Source organism: Salmo trutta, unplaced genomic scaffold (assembly GCF_901001165.1).
Source record: "Salmo trutta unplaced genomic scaffold, fSalTru1.1, whole genome shotgun sequence".
NCBI classification, from domain to species: domain Eukaryota; kingdom Metazoa; phylum Chordata; class Actinopteri; order Salmoniformes; family Salmonidae; genus Salmo; species Salmo trutta.
The window spans coordinates 180733-196812 of NW_021822701.1; the positions used below are offsets into that span (position 1 = coordinate 180733).

General features: G+C 42.4%; 1 protein-coding gene across 1 annotated transcript; it reads left to right on the forward strand.

Moving 5' to 3' along the window:
* Positions 1-2481: 2481 nt before the first annotated feature.
* On the forward strand, positions 2482-8083 carry LOC115183765 (fibroblast growth factor 16-like). The gene is made up of 2 exons (XM_029744855.1): positions 2482-2825; positions 7950-8083. The coding sequence occupies exons 1-2, from the start codon at positions 2552-2554 to the stop codon at positions 8060-8062; spliced, it is 387 nt and encodes a 128-aa protein (XP_029600715.1). The 5' UTR covers positions 2482-2551; the 3' UTR covers positions 8063-8083.
* Positions 8084-16080: the final 7997 nt, after the last annotated feature.

The window sequence follows — 16080 nt, forward strand, 5'->3', positions numbered from 1 at the left end:
GTTCATTGGATCAGTCTAAAACTTTGCACATGCACTGCTGCCATTTAGTGGACAAAATCTAAATTGCACCTAAGCTGGAATAATAGTGTCGCCTCTCTTGCATTTCAAATATAATGGAACAAACAAAACAAAAACGTTTTTTTCTTTGTATTATCTTTTACCAAATCTAATGTGTTATGTTCTCCTACATTCATTTCACATTTCCACAAACTTCAAAGTGTTTCCATTTCAAATGGCATCATGAATATGCATATCCTTGCTCGGATCCTGAACTACAGGAAGTTAGATTTGGGTATGTCATTTCAGGTGGAAATTGGAGGAAAAAAAGTGTCCAATCCTGAAGAGGTTTTAAGAACAAATTCTTACTTACAATGACGGCCTACCACAAGGCAAAAGGCCTCCTGTGGGGAGAAAAATATAGGACAAAACATACATGACGACAAGAGAGACACCACAACACTACATAAAGAGAGACCTAAGACAACAACATAATATGGTAGAAACACAACATGGTAGCAACACAACATGACAACAACATGGTAGCAGCATAACCTGGTAGCAGCACAACCTGGTAGCAGCACAAAACGTGGTACAAACATTATTGGGCACAGACATTATGTGTGCCATTCAGAGGGTGAATGGGCAAGACAAAATATTTAAGTGACTGTCACGTCCTGACCAGCTGTTCCTCGTTGCCTCTAATTGAAGGTCCTATTTAGTAGGGGTGTTTTTCCATGGGTTTTGTGGGTAGTTGTTCTTTGTATAGTCTTGTACCTTACAGGACTGTTTTTCGTCGTTGTTTTGGTTTCCTTCTAATAAAAGAAGATGAGTATTCATATACCCGCTGCGTTTTGGTCCACTTTTTACGACGAACCTGACAGTGACTTTGAGCGGGGTGTGGTAGTAGGTGACACGCACACTGGTTTGTGTCAAGAATTGCAACGCTGCTGGGTTTTTCACGCTCAACAGTTTCCCATGCGTATCAAGAATGGTCCACCACCCAATGAACATCCAGCCAACCTGACACAACTGTGGGAAGCATTGGAGTCAACAGAGAACCGTGGTGCTCTTCCAGAAGCTTGGCAGGGGAATAAAACCCAATTCAGACAAACAAAGAGGTATAATGGGTACGCACTCAAAAAGTTAACTTCATTATTCCATGTTTTTACATTATTTTCACTGCATCAGGGATAACGTACACAGATGTGGTGGCTTTACAACCTTCTTCAGTGTGTAAGTACTATTTTATTTTAATTCAAAACAGCATTTGTAAAGAACAACCAATGAGCAGCAGGTGCTTCTAATCAGTGTTGCCACTCATCTGCCAATCAGGGATGGGGCTTCTCTGGTCTACCTGTATACAAGTTAGTCACAAAGAGATACTGAATTATAGGGTATGGGAGTGAACACAAAGGGCAAGCATTGGAGTGAACATTGTAGTCAACATTGGAGTGAACATTGTAGTTCCCCGACTAATTGAGGCTGTTTTGAGGGCAAAAGGGGGTGCAACTCAATATCAGGAAGGTGTTACTAATGTTTTGTAAATTCAGTCTATGTAGCTGTTGAACTGCCATTGTTTTTATGTAATCAAAGATCATAATTTTCCCCCACCCAATGTCTCCTCTTGTAAGGCAGCACCAGCTCCAGAACCAGCTCTGTATGTATCTAGCAGCTGATCTCGAGCTACAGCGGAGCCCAGGGAGAGCAGGAGGAAGCACCTGCTCCCGGACAGACGGAGACAGAGACAGAGACAGAGACAGAGAGAGAGACAGAGAGAGAGACAGAGAGAGAGAGAGAGAGAGAGAATAAACCCTTTCATCCAAACTTCTAATTCTAAATTCCAGCGGCTCGAATAACACTCAGAACAGAAGACAGAGTTAATGACTGACTGGCGGCACCGTTATAAAATGGGACCGAGTTGAACGGAGATTTTCTGTTTGAAATCCACAAAAGACATTAGGACGGGGCTTCTTGACCTTCTTAGATGGAAGATAATAGAGGCACCCCTGCGGTTTTAGATAGAAGTGATACGAGTCAAAACGGTGAAGGGTTATTTTAAGAGTTTATATGGATGGATTGTGAATGTGACAGACTCATTGGTAGCCTGATGCAGTGAAACATGTAGTTTATCAACTCTTGTGTCAAGTTCCATCGGTGTTTTAATGATGATTGCGTCTTTCATTCCGGAGTCTGTTCATTATTTCAATGCACCACAAACTATCACCAGAGTTTCCGTGCTCTTGGTTCCGTGGTGGTTTTATCAGCAGAAAGCCACAGAGAGCCGAGCAGGGAGGTTGTTCTACTACAGCCTGCTGGAGTGAAGAGTAGGTGGCTGGGATTGTTAGTTCATAAGACCGGTGATCCTACAGCGGCATCAGGACGAGCGGGTCGCAGAGCGACACAAAACTAAAACTGGATGACGCATTACATCGGGTAGCATACCATCGCAGCTTTGTTTAGTTTTTTTGCGCATGGGATTTGACTTTGTATGTTGCTTCCTTGATTCAGCTGATATTTTAATTGCATTAACAGATCCCGTCAGTTGTGCGCCATGATGGAGGTTGGGGGCTTTCTAGGGACACTAGACTTGGATTTACAGAGTTTCCCCGCACTAGGAAGTATGCCCTTGGCAGAGGCGCCAGCGGGGTTACTGGATGAGAGCCTGGGACAGATCGAGGGGAGGTTACAGCGGGGCTCGCTGACAGATTTCGGGCACCTTAAAGGGATTCTGCGGCGGAGGCAGCTGTACTGTAGAACCGGCTTCCAGCTGGAGATATTCCCCAACGGGACTGTGTACGGGACAAGACAGGACCACAGCAGATTTGGTGAGCGTCCAACAGTTGCATGTGAACTTGGTGCGGTTTTGTGTGCACAGACCAAGAGCAACATCTTTTGCAACAACTTTTACATTTGAAACCTGGTTATTTATTTAACGGGTTTTCCTTTCCCAAAGCGTTGGGTGCGATGATAGAGTAGCATTTTTTCTGGTAATATTTTCCCAGTAATATAGATGTCATATTTAAATGTAACAGAAGAAATGCCATATTTAACCGGTAACAGAAGATGTGTCATATTTAACCGGTAACAGAAGGATTTTAATGCAGGCCATTTGACACCTAATTATGTCTGCCTTCTCAGAACATGATTAGTCATTTTGCTGAAGGGTTTCAGGTGTGTGTGTGTGTGTGTCATCCAGTCAGCAGGGCAGCCACATGCCTTCCTTCTCCAGGCCAACCCACCAAGCCCCTAAGCGTTGCAGGAGCAGCAGGCAAGCAGGTAGCTACCGAGAGAGAGAGAGCTGGACAGGCAGTGGTCCGTGTCTGGTTCTCTGTTTAACTGGTTCAAAGGGACCTGCCGCCAGCCCACACCGGCTCTCTCTCTCCTAATTCTACTATTAATATGAATCATTGGAGGTGTGGTTCCAATCACATGAGGTCACAGAGAAAAAATGCACATTCTCTGCACCTCATGTCCATGCAGTCATTCTGCAGGTGCAGTCTCTCTGTTAGGCTCACTGCCTGCCTGAGAGAGAAAGAGAGAATTGGGGGGGGGGGGGGTGATGGGGGGAGATGGAGAGAGAGATGGGGAGAAGGAGAGAGCAAGGGGAGAGAGATGATAAAGGGAGAGAGAAAGAGAGATGGGGGGAGAGAGAGAGAATAGCTGTAAATTAAACCATGACCAGGGAGAATCTAGAGATGGTTTAAAGCTGGCGGTCTGCAGTCAAGATAAGCCGATGGTGTACATGTCTGAGGAGGGCTGAGGAGGGCTGGGGAGGGCTGAGGAGGGCTGAGGAGGGCTGAGGAAGGCTGGAGAGTGCTGAGCAGGGCTATGGAGAGCTGAGGAGGTCTGAACAGGGCTGAGGAGGGCTGAGGAGGGCTGAACAGGGCTGAGGAGGGCTGAACACGTTTGAACAGGACTGAGGAGGGCTGAACAGGGCTGAGGGGGGCTGAGGAGGGCTGAGGAAGGCTGGAGAGTGCTGAGCAGGGCTATGGAGGGCTGAGGAGGTCTGAACAGGGCTGAGGAGGGCTGAACACATCTGAACAGGGCTGAACACATTTGAACAGGGTTGAGGAGGGCTGAACAGGGCTAGGGAGGGCTAAACAGGGCTGGGGAGGGCTAAACAGGGCTGGGGAGGGCTAAACAGGGCTGGGGAGGGCTGAACAGGGCTGGGGAGGGCTGAACAGGGCTGGGGAGGGTTGAACAGGGCTGAACAGGGTTGGGGAGGGCTGAACAGGGCTGGGGAGGGCTGGGGAGGGCTGAACAGGGCTGAGGAGGGCTGAACAGGGCTGAGGAGGGCTGAACAGGTTTGAGGAGGTTGGAACAGGGTTAGGTGGTGTTTGTTTCTGACTTCACTTTGGGTTAGAATGCAGAGCAGGTGTCAGTGCTGGGAGGAGATGGGTTTGATTAAAAGGTCGCCAGAATCAGAGAGAGCTGGTGTTTCATTCCCTGGCAGCATTATCGTAGAGGATCAGACAGAGCTGGTGTTTCATTCCCTGGCAGCATTATTGTAGAGGATCAGAGAGAGCTGGTGTTTCATTCCCTGGCAGCATTTTCGTAGAGGGTCAGAGAGAGCTGGTGTTTCATTCCCTGGCAGCATTTTCGTAGAGGATCAGAGAGAGCTGGTGTTTCATTCCCTGGCAGCATTATCGTAGAGGATCAGAGAGAGCTGGTGTTTCATTCCCTGGCAGCATTATCATAGAGGATCAGAAATAAATCACCGACAGTGTCACTAGCAAAGCACCCCCTCACCATCACACCTCCTCCTCCATGCTTCACGGTGGGAACTACACATGAGGAGATTATCCGTTCACCCTTACCGCGTCTCACAAAGACAGCGGTTGGAACCAAAAACCTCACATTTGGACTCATCAAACTAAGGACAGATTTTCACCGACCTAATGTCCATTGCTCGTGTTTCTTGGCCGAAGCAAGTCTCTTCTTCTTATTGGTGTCCTTTAGTAGTGGTTTCTTTGCAGCAATTTGACTATGAAGGCCTGATTCACATAGTCTTCTCTGAACAGTTGATGTTGAGATTGAACCCTGTGAAGCATTTATTTGGGCTGCAATTTCTGAGGCTTGTAACTGTAATGAACTTATCCTCTGCAGCAGAGGTAACTCTGGGTCTTCCTTTCCTGTGGCAGTCCTCATGAGAGCCAGTTTCATCACAGCGCTTGATGGTTTTTGAGACTGCACTTCAAGAAACTTTCAATGTTATTGACATTTTCCGGATTGACTGACCTTCATGTCTTAAAGTAATGATGGAATATCGTTTCTCTTTGCATATTTTAGCTGTTTTTGCCATAATATGGACTTGGTCTTTTACCAAATATGGCCATCTTCTGTATAACACCCCTACCTTGTCACAACACAACTGATTGACTCAAATGCATTAAGAAGGAAAGAAATTCCACAAATGAACTTTTCAGAAGGCACACCTGTTAATTGAAATGCATTCCAGGTGACTACCTCATGAAGCTGGTTGAGAGAATGTCAAGAGTGTGCAAAGCTGTCAACAAGGCTACTTTGAAGAATCTCAAATATAAAATATATATTTTGATTTGTTTAATACTTTTTTTGGCTTCTACAACAAACAAAAAAATGTTGCACAAAACAATGTAACCAAGAATCTTGATCTTGACATCTAGCCACTTAGCTAGCAAGTTAGCAAACCAGCTGGAGTCGTGAGCTGGATATCATTTATTTATCTTAGATCTCCTGTAGATATACTGCATTTATAGTTATACTTATTATAGTTACAGTATACTAATATAACTTAGTTATATTTATTATAGTTACAGTATACTAATATAACTTAGTTGTACATATTTATTAGTTACAGTATACTAATATAACTTTTATATTTATTATATTTACAGTATACTAATAACTTAGTTATATTTCATATAGTTACAGTATACTAATATAACTTATAGTTATACATATTTATTATAGTTACAGAATACTAATATAACTTATTGTTACATATGTATTATAGTTACAGTATACTAATATAACTTAGTTATACATTTTTTATAGTTACAGAATACTAATACTGGAACGCGCTAACAAGAAGGAGCTATTTGGACATAAATTATGAACTTCATCGAACAAAACAACATTTGTTGTGGACCTGGGATCCCTGGAAGTGCCTTCTGATGAAGATAATCAAAGGTAAGGGAATATTTACAATAGTATATTTGATTTTAGATGACTCCAAGATGGCGCTAGTCTGTATCGCCTAGCCTATTTTTCTGAGCATAGTACCTTGTTTATTGCAAAGTGTGATTTCCCAGTAAAGTTATTTTGAAATCTGGCAATGCGGTTGCATTCACGACATGTTAATCTATAATTCTTTGAATGACAATATTATATTTTACCAATGTTTTTGAATAGTAATTTTGTAAATTGTAGCGCTGATCACCGGCAGTTTTGGAGGCTAAATATTTTCTGAACATCACCGCCATTGTAAAATGCTGTTTTTGGATATAAATATGAACTTGATAGAACAAAAAATGCATGTATTGTCTAACATAATGTCCTAGGAGTGTCATCTGATGAAGATTGTCAAAGGTTAGTGCATAATTTTAGCTGGTTTTCTGCTTTTGGTGACGCCTGTCTTCGCATTGAAAATAGCTGTGTGTAATGTTTGTTAATGTTTTGTCAATGTACTGTCCTAACATAATCTAACTTTATGCTTTCGCCATAAAGCTTTTTTGAAATCGGACAAAGTGGTTAGATTAAGGAGATGTTTATCTTTCAAAGGGTGTAAAATAGTTGATTGTTTGAGAAATTTAAATTATTCGATTTTTGCTGTTTTGAATTTCGCGCAATGTTTCTTGTCAAGCAATCCCGTTACCGGGATCCGAACGGGAAGGGGTGGCCCCAACAGGTTTAACCTCATTGAGCATTCCGCGCTGTGCTCTTACAGTCATCTTTGCAGGACGGCCACTCCTAGGGAGAGTAGCAACAGGGCTGAACTTTCTCCATTTATAGACAATTTGTCTTATCGTGGACTGATGAACATCAAGGCTTTTAGAGATACTTTTGTAACCCTTTCCAGCTTTATGCAAGTCAACAATTCTTAATCTTGGGTCTTCTGAGATCTCTTTAGTTCGACGCATGGTTCACATCAGGCAATGCTTCTTGTGAATAGCAAACTCACATTTTGTGAGTGTTTTTATAGGGCAAGGCAGCTCTAACCAACATCTCCAATCTCACCTCATTGATTGGACTCCAGGTTAGCTGAGTCATGACTCCAATTAGCTTTTGGAAAAGTCATTAGCCTAGGGGTTCACATACTTTTTTCAACCTACACTGTGAATGTTTAAATTATGTATTCAATATAGACAAGAAAAATACAATAATGTGTGTTATTAGTTTAAGCAGACTGTGTTTGTCTATTGTTGTGACTTAGATGAAGATCAGATCAAATTTGATGACCAATTTATGCAGAAATCCAGGTAATTCCAAAGGGTTTACATACTTGCCACTGTAGCTATACTAATATAACTTAGAGTTGTACTAATGTAACTTAGAGTTGTACTAATGTAACTTAGAGTTGTACTAATGTAACTTAGAGTTGTACTAATGTAACTTAGAGTTGTACTAATGTAACTTAGAGTTATATTTCTTATAATTAGTTATACTTATATAACTTAATAAGCAGTGGCGTGTACTTATTTCTTTTTTTTTTTACAATATTGAAAATCATACTGTCTGTATTTCGAAATACCCCGGTATGTGGTATAAACGTTATATCATCCAAACCTAGTATGTATGGTGTAATGTGTTGTCTGTCCAGGTATCCTAGAGTTCATCAGTCTGGCTGTAGGTCTGGTCTATATCTCTGACAGGTGTTGTCTCTGTCCTCTCCAGGTATCCTAGAGTTCATCAGTCTGGCTGTAGGGCTGGTCTATATCTCTGACAGGTGTTGTCTCTGTCCTCTCCAGGTATCCTAGAGTTCATCAGTCTGGCTGTAGGGCTGGTCAGTATTAGAGGAGTGGACGCAGGACTCTACCTGGGCATGAACGAGAGAGGAGAGCTCTATGGGTCGGTAAGTTAAACACTCCTCCTCTCCTCTACACATTCCTCCTCTCCTCTTCTCCCTCCTCTCCCATCTTCTCCCCTCTACATCTCCCCTCTTCTCCCCTCTCCTCGCCTCGCCTCTCCCCGCCTCTCCTCTACTCCCTCCTCTCCTTGACTCTCCTGTCCTCTACTCTCTCCTCTCCTCTACTCTCTCCTCTCTCCTTTTCTCTTTCACATCTACTCTCTCCTCTCCCCTCCTCTCCTCTCTTCCCTCCTCTCCTCTACACTCTCTTCTCCTCTGTTCAATCAATCAATCATATTGATTTATAAAGCCCTTTTTACATCAGCAAATGTCACAAAGTGTCATACAGAAATCCAGCCTAAAACCCTAAACAGCAAGCAATGCAGATGTAGAAGCATGGTGGCTAGGAAAAACTCCCTAGAAAGGCAGGAATCTAGGAAGAAACCTAGAAAGGAACCAGGATCTGAGGGGTGGCCAGACCTCTTCTGGCTGTGCCTGGTGGAGATTATAACAGTACACGGCCATTTAAGGCCAGATTGTTCTTCAAAATGTTCAAACGTTCATCGATGTCCAGCAGGGTCAAATAATAATCACAGTGGTTGTAGAGGGTGCAACAGGTCAGTACCTCAGGGGTAAATGCGAGTTGGCTTTTCATAGCCGAGCATTCAAAGGTCGAGACTGCAGGTGTGGTAGAGAGAGAGAGTTGAAAACAGCAGGTCCGGGACAAGGTAGCACATCCGGTGAACAGGTCAGGGTTCCATAGCCGCAGGCAGAACAGTTGAAACTGGAGCAGCAGCATGACCAGGTGGACTAAGGACAGCCAGGAGTCATCAGGCAGGTAGTTTGAGGCTAGATCCTAGGGATAAGACAGGAGAATTACACCAGATATAACAGACTGACCCTAGCCCATCAACACATAGTCTCCAGTATCTATGCTGCAATAGTCTGGTGGGTCGAGGAACAGTGTGGCCCCGTCCGACGATACCCCCGGACAGGGCCAACCAGTCAGGATATAACCCCAACCACTTTACCGAAGCACAGCCCCCACACCACTAGAGGGATATCAACAGACCAACAATTTACTATACTTTGACAAGCCACTGTATGAGCCCGAGGGGGCGCAAAACCGGACAGGAAGATCATGTCTGTGACGCACTCCTCCTAGGGACAGCATGGAAGACCACTAGTAAGCCAGTGACTCAGCCCCTGTAATAGGGTTAGAGGCAGAGAATCCCAGTGGAGAGAGGAGAACCGGACAGGCAGAGACAGCAAGGGCGGTTCGTTGCTCCAGTGCCTTTCCATTCACCTTCACACTCCTGGGCCAGACTACACTCAATCATATGACCTACTGAAGAGATGAGTCTTCAAAGAAGAGTTAAAGGTTGAGACCGAGTCGGCATCTCTCACATTGGTAGGCAGACCATTCCATAAAAATTGAGCTTTATAGGAGAAAGCCCTAAGCCCTAAGGAGAAAGCCTCTAAGTTTGCTTAGAAATTCTAGGGACAATGAGAAGGCCTGCGTCTTGTGACCGTATTGTACGTGTAGGTATGTACGGCAGGACCAAATCGGAAAGATAGGTAGGAGCAAGCCCATGTAATGCTTTGTAGGTTAGCAGTAAAACCTTGAAATCAGCCCTTGCCTTAACAGGAAGCCAGTGTAGAGGCTAGCACTGGAGTAATATGATCAAATTTTGGGGTTCTAGTCAAGATTTTAGCAGCCGTGTTTAGCACTAACTAAAGTTTATTTAGTGCTTTATCCGGGTAGCCGGAAAGTAGAGCATTCCAGTAGTCTAATCTAGAAGTGGCAAAAGCATGGATGAACTTTTCTGCATAATTTTTGGACAGAACGTTCGATTTTTTTCAATGTTACGAAGATAGAAAAAAGCTTTCCTTGAAACAGTCTTGATATGTTCGTCAAAAGAGAGATCAGGGTTGGGAAGTAACGCCAAGGTCCTTCGCAGTTTTATTTGAGACGACTGTACAACCATCAAGATTAATTGTCAGATCCAACAGAAGATCTCTTTGTTTCTTGGGACCTAGAACTAGCATCTCTATTCTGTCTGAGTTTAAAAGTAAAACATTTGCCGCCATTCACTTCCTTATGTCTGAAACACAGGCTTCCAGGGAGGGAAATTTTGGGGCTTCACCATGTTTCATCGAAATGAACAGCTGTGTTTCGTCCGCATAGCAGTGAAAGTTGACATTGATGTCATTCGGAAACACTAAGAAGTAGAATATAAAGTGATAACAGTAGTGGTCCTAAAACGGAACCGAAATGTACTATTGATTTTTCAGAGGACAAACCATCCACAGAGACGAACTGATATCTTTCAGACAGATAAGATCTAAACCGTGTAGACCAATTTGGGTTTCCAATCTCTCCAACAGAATGTGGTGATCGATGGTATCAAAAGCAGCACTAAGGTCTAGGAGCACGAGAACAGATGCAGAGCCTCGGTCTGACACCTTTTAAAAGGTCATTTACCACCTTCACGAGTGCAGTCTCAGTGCTATGATGGGGTCTAAAACTAGACTGAAGCGTTTTGTATACATTGTTTGTCTTCAGGAAGGCAGTGAGTTGCTGCGCGACAGCTTTTTCTAACATTTTTGAGAGGAATGAGAGATTCGATATGGCCAATAGTTTTTTTTTTTTTTTTACATCTTCTGGGTCAAGGTTTGGCTTTTTCAAGAGAGGCTTGATTACTATCACTTTTAGTGAGTTTGGTTCACATCCAGTGGACAGAGAGGCATTTATTATGTTCAATTTAGGAGGGCCGAGCCCAGGAAGCAGCTCTTTCAGTAGTTTAGTTGGAATAGGGTCCAGTATGCAGCTTGAAAGTTTAGAGGCCATTACTATTATGTGTCAAGAGCTACAGGATTAAAAAACTTGAGTCTCCGACTGTATCCCATGTGAAATCCATAGCTTTGCGACATTATCAAAAATACATTTTGGATTGTTCTTATTTTCCTCAATTAAGTTGGAAAAATTGGATGATTGAGCAGCAGTGAGGGCTCTTCGATACCTCACAGTACTGTCTTTCTGAGCTAGTCGGAAGACTTCCAGTTTGGTGGACCTGAGGACCTGAGTTCTTGGTAAAAGCTTGGAGGTAGGGGTGCGACCGCATCTACAGTATTACACAAGGTTAACTTAAGATCCTCAGTTAAGTGGTTAACTGATTTTTGTACTTCAACGTCCTTGGGTAGGTGGAGGGAGTCTGGAAGGGCATCTAGGAATCTTGAGGATACTAGTCAGGCTACTAGATCAGGATACTAGACTAGGTTACTAGATCAGGTTACTAGATCAGGATACTAGACTAGGTTACTAGATCAGGATACTAGACTAGGTTACTAGATCAGGTTACTAGACTAGGTTACTAGATCAGGATACTAGACTAGGATACTAGATCAGGTTACTAGACCAGGATACTAGACTAGGTTACTAGATCAGGATACTAGACTAGGTTACTAGATCAGGTTACTAGATCAGGATACTAGACTAGGTTACTAGATCAGGATACTAGACTAGGTTACTAGATCAGGATACTAGACTAGGTTACTAGATCAGGATACTAGATCAGGTTACTAGAGTAGGTTACGAGATCAGGTTACTAGTCAGGTTACGAGATCAGGCTACTAGACTAGGTTACTAGATCAGGTTACTAGTGGTATTCATTCATTACTGTAACATCTGCTTCCAACTCACACTCTCCAACACATAGATCCCCTGAACCCAGCTCACTCTCCAGATCCCAATCACCTGAATTCTGATCACCTGTATGTCATTATCACACACTATTTAGTTCAGTTCTTTGCACCCCATCATTGTGAGGTATTGTTTGTTTTGTGACATACTTCTATTAGGAACTCTGTTTTTCCCAGTAATTTAATATTCCCGTGTATGATAGTTTTGGCCTGCCTCACTAACGATGCCTTTTGCCTATTCCCTGCCTGTACTTTAGCCTATCGAATTTCCCGTTATCAACTTATTGCCTGATCTCCCGGACGACATTACTAGCCTTTTCCCTGCCTGTACTGCCTTTTTGGAGCCCCTGTGTATGACCTTCTGCCTCCTCCTATGGTCTTTTACAAATAAACACCTGCTGCGCCCTGCGTTTAAACCAGCTCTGTCTCCCATCGTGTTCATTACACTAGGAATCTTGGGTTGTTCGAGAATTTGTAGCACGGCTTTTGATGATCCTTGGTTGGGGTCTGAGCAGATTATTTGTTGTGATTGCAAACGTAATAAAATGGTGGTCCGATAGTCCAGGATTATGAGGAAAAACATTAAGATCCACAACATTTATTCCACGGGACAAAACTAGGTCCAGAGTATGACTGTGACAGTGAGTAGGTCCAGAGACATGTTGGGAAAAAAAACACTGAGTTGATAATGGCTCCGAAAGCCTTTTGGAGGCAGTCTGTGGACTTCTCCATGTGAATATTAAAGTCATCAAAAATATGAATATTATCTGCCATGACTTCAAGGTCCGATATGAATTCAGGGAACTCAGTGAGGAACGCTGTATTTGGTCCAGGAGGCCTGTAAACAGTAGCTTTAAAAAGTGAGTTGGCTGCATAGATTTCATGACTAATTTCATTTAAAAAATATATTGAAATTTGCTGTCATAAATGTTAGCAACACCTCGGCCTTTGCGGGATGCATATGGTCACTAGTGTAACCAGGAGGAGAGGCCTCATTTAACACAGTAAATTCATCAGGTTTAAGCCATGTTTCAGTCAGGCCAATCACATCAAGATTATGATCAGTGATTAGTTCATTGACTATAACTGCCAACCCATCCAAGGCCAACCCATGGCTGTGCCCCATGTGAAATCCATAGATTATTTCATTTATTTTTATGAATTTATGTCAAATTGACTGATTTCTTTCTATGAACTGTAACTCAGTAGAATCATTGAAATTGTTGCGTTTTATATTTTTATATTTTATATATATATGTTTTATATTTTTGTTCAGTATATAATCACATTTGCGTGGTGACAAACAGTTGAGCAGACGTGGGCATTTTGTTATAGCAACGCATTTCAACTCCACGTTATATACATGATAGAAGACATTTTGGAACTTTATTTTTATCAAATCGGCTCATTATTGATTATTATTGTATATCATAGTTATAATTGTTATTTATTAATCTAAACCAGTTCTTTAAATATACTAAATGTGTTTTTTGGCTAAATGAAGTTCGATCTTTTTAAAGGTGTGCTCCATATTTAGTTTAAGATAGGTTAGCCTTTCTAGCGCAGGCGTTCCGCTAGCGACCCACCTCGACAACATCCGGTGAAATTGCAGAGCGCTAAATTCAAATTACAGAAATATAAATATTTAACATTTATGAAAATACATGTGTAATACATCAAAATAAAGCTTAACTTCTTGTTAATCCAGCCGCTGTGTCAGATCTCAAAAAGGCTTTACGGCGAAAGCACACCATGCGATTATCTGAGGACAGCGCTCTGCATACAAAACCATGAAAAACATTTTTCAACCAGGCAGGTGCGACACGAAAGTCAGAAATTGCAATATAATAAATTACTTACCTTTGATCTTCTTCTGTTGGCACTCCAAAAGGTCTGTTACATTACAAATGGTCCTTTCGTTCGATAAAGTCCTTCTTTATATCCATAAAAACTCAGTTTAGCTGGCGCGCTTCAGTCAATAATCCACTCAGTTTCCCTCCTTCAAAATGCATACAAAATGAATCCCAAAGGTTACCAATAAACTTATCCAAACAACGTTTATAATCAAACCTTAGGTACCCTAATACGTAAATAAACAATACAATTTAAGACGGAGAATAGTATGTTCATTACTGGAGATCAATAACAAAGACTGCACTTTCCTCCAAGCACATGGAAACACTACAGCCAAAATGGGAGCAACTTAGAAAAACTACAACTTCTAGCTCATTTTTCTAAAAACCAGCCTAAAACTCTTTCTAACCTCTCTAGGGTAGGGGGCAGTATTTGCACGGCCGGATAGAAAACGTACCCGATTTAATCTGGTTATTACTACTGCCCAGAAACTAGAATATGCATATAATTGTTTGATTTGGATAGAAAACACCCTAAAGTTTCTAAAACTGTTTGAATGGTGTCTGTGAGTATAACAGAACTCATATGGCAGGCAAAAACCTGAGAAGATTCCTTACAGGAAGTGCCCTCTCTGACCATTTCTTGGCCTTCTACACTCTCTTTATTGAAAACTGAGGATCTCTGCTGTAACGTGACACTTCCTACGGCTCCCATAGGCTCTCAGAAGGCGGCAGAACCTTGAATGATGCCTTTGCAGGCCATGGCTGAAAAACAGTAGCGCATTTGGATAGTGGTCGATCAGAGAGCAATGAGACTGGGGGCGTGTGCACGAGCCGACACCATGTTTTTATTTTTTCATCTTTGAACGAAAACAGGGTTTCCCGGTCGGAATATTATCGCCTTTTTACGAGAAAAATCGCATAAAAATTGATTTTAAACAGCGGTTGACATGCTTCGAAGTATGGTAATGGAATATTTAGAAATGTTTCAAAATTTCGTCGGGCGCGTCGGGTGCGTCACCCTTCGGATAGTGTCTTGAACGCACGAACAAAACAGAGGATATTTGAACATAACAATGGATTATTTTGAACCAAACCAACATTTGTTATTGAAGTAGAAGTCCTGGGAGTGCATTCTGACGAAGAACAGCAAAGGTAATCCAATTTTTCTTATAGTAAATCTGAATTTGGTGAGGGCAAACTTGGTGGGTGTCAAAATAGCTAGCCCGTGATGGTGAGCTATCTACTCAGAATATTGCAAAATGTGCTTTTGCCGAAAAGCTATTTTAAAATCGGACATAGCGATTGCATAAAGGAGTTCTGTATCTATAATTCTTAAAATAATTGTTCTGTTTTTTGTCAACGTTTATCATGAGTAATTTAGTAAATTCACCGGAAGTTTGCGGTGGGTATGCTAGTTCTGAACATCACATGCTAATGTAAAAAGCTGGGTTTTGATATAAATATGAACTTGATTGAACAAAACATGCATGTATTGTATAACATAATGACCTAGGAGTGTCATCTGATGAAGATCATCAAAGGTTATTGCTGCATTTAGCTGTGGTTTTGGTTTTTGTGACATTATTTTTATTTATTTTTTTATTGAAAATGGCTGTGTGATTATTTTTGGCATGGTACTCTCCTGACATAATCTAATGTTTTGCTTTCGTTGTAAAGCCTTTTTGAAATCGGACAGTGTGGTTAGATTAACAAGAGTCTTGTCTTTAAAATGGTGTAAAATAGTCATATGTTTGAGAAATTGAAGTAATAGCATTTAAGGTATTTGAATATCGCGCCACGGGATTCCACTGGCTGTTGAGTAGGTGGGACGATTTCGTCCCACATACCCTAGAGAGGCTAAAGACTGTTGACATCTAGTGGAAGCCCTAGGAACTGCAATCTGGGAGGTTTTCGCCTTATAATAAAAGTGACAGCCATTGAAAACAGTGGAAGGCTGAAATTGTTTTTTTTGGGGGATGGTTTGTCCTCTGGGTTTCACCTGCCATATCAGTTCTGTTATACTCACAGACATTATTGTAACAGTTTTAGAAACTTTAGAGTGTTTTCTATCCAAATCTACCAGTTATATGCATATCCTAGCTTCTGGGCCTGAGTAAGAGGCAGTTTACTTTGGGCACGCTTTTCATCCGGACGTCAAAATACTGCCCCCTAGCCCAAAGAGTTTTAAAGTGGGTCTTCTACAGGGCCGGCCCTCCCAGTAGGCCTTCTGCAGGGCCGGCCCTCCCATTAGGTCTTCTGCAGGGCCGGCCCGCCCATTAGGCCTTCTGCAGGGCCGGTCCGCCCATTAGGCCTTCTGCAGGGCCGGTCTGCCCATTAGGCCTTCTGCAGGGCCGGTCCTCCCATTAGGCCTTCTGCAGGGCCGGTCCTCCCATTAGGCCTTCTGCAGGGCCGGTCCATCCATTAGGCGGGATTAAGCGGCCACCTACAGTGATAAGCAGTGCCCACTTTGTCAAA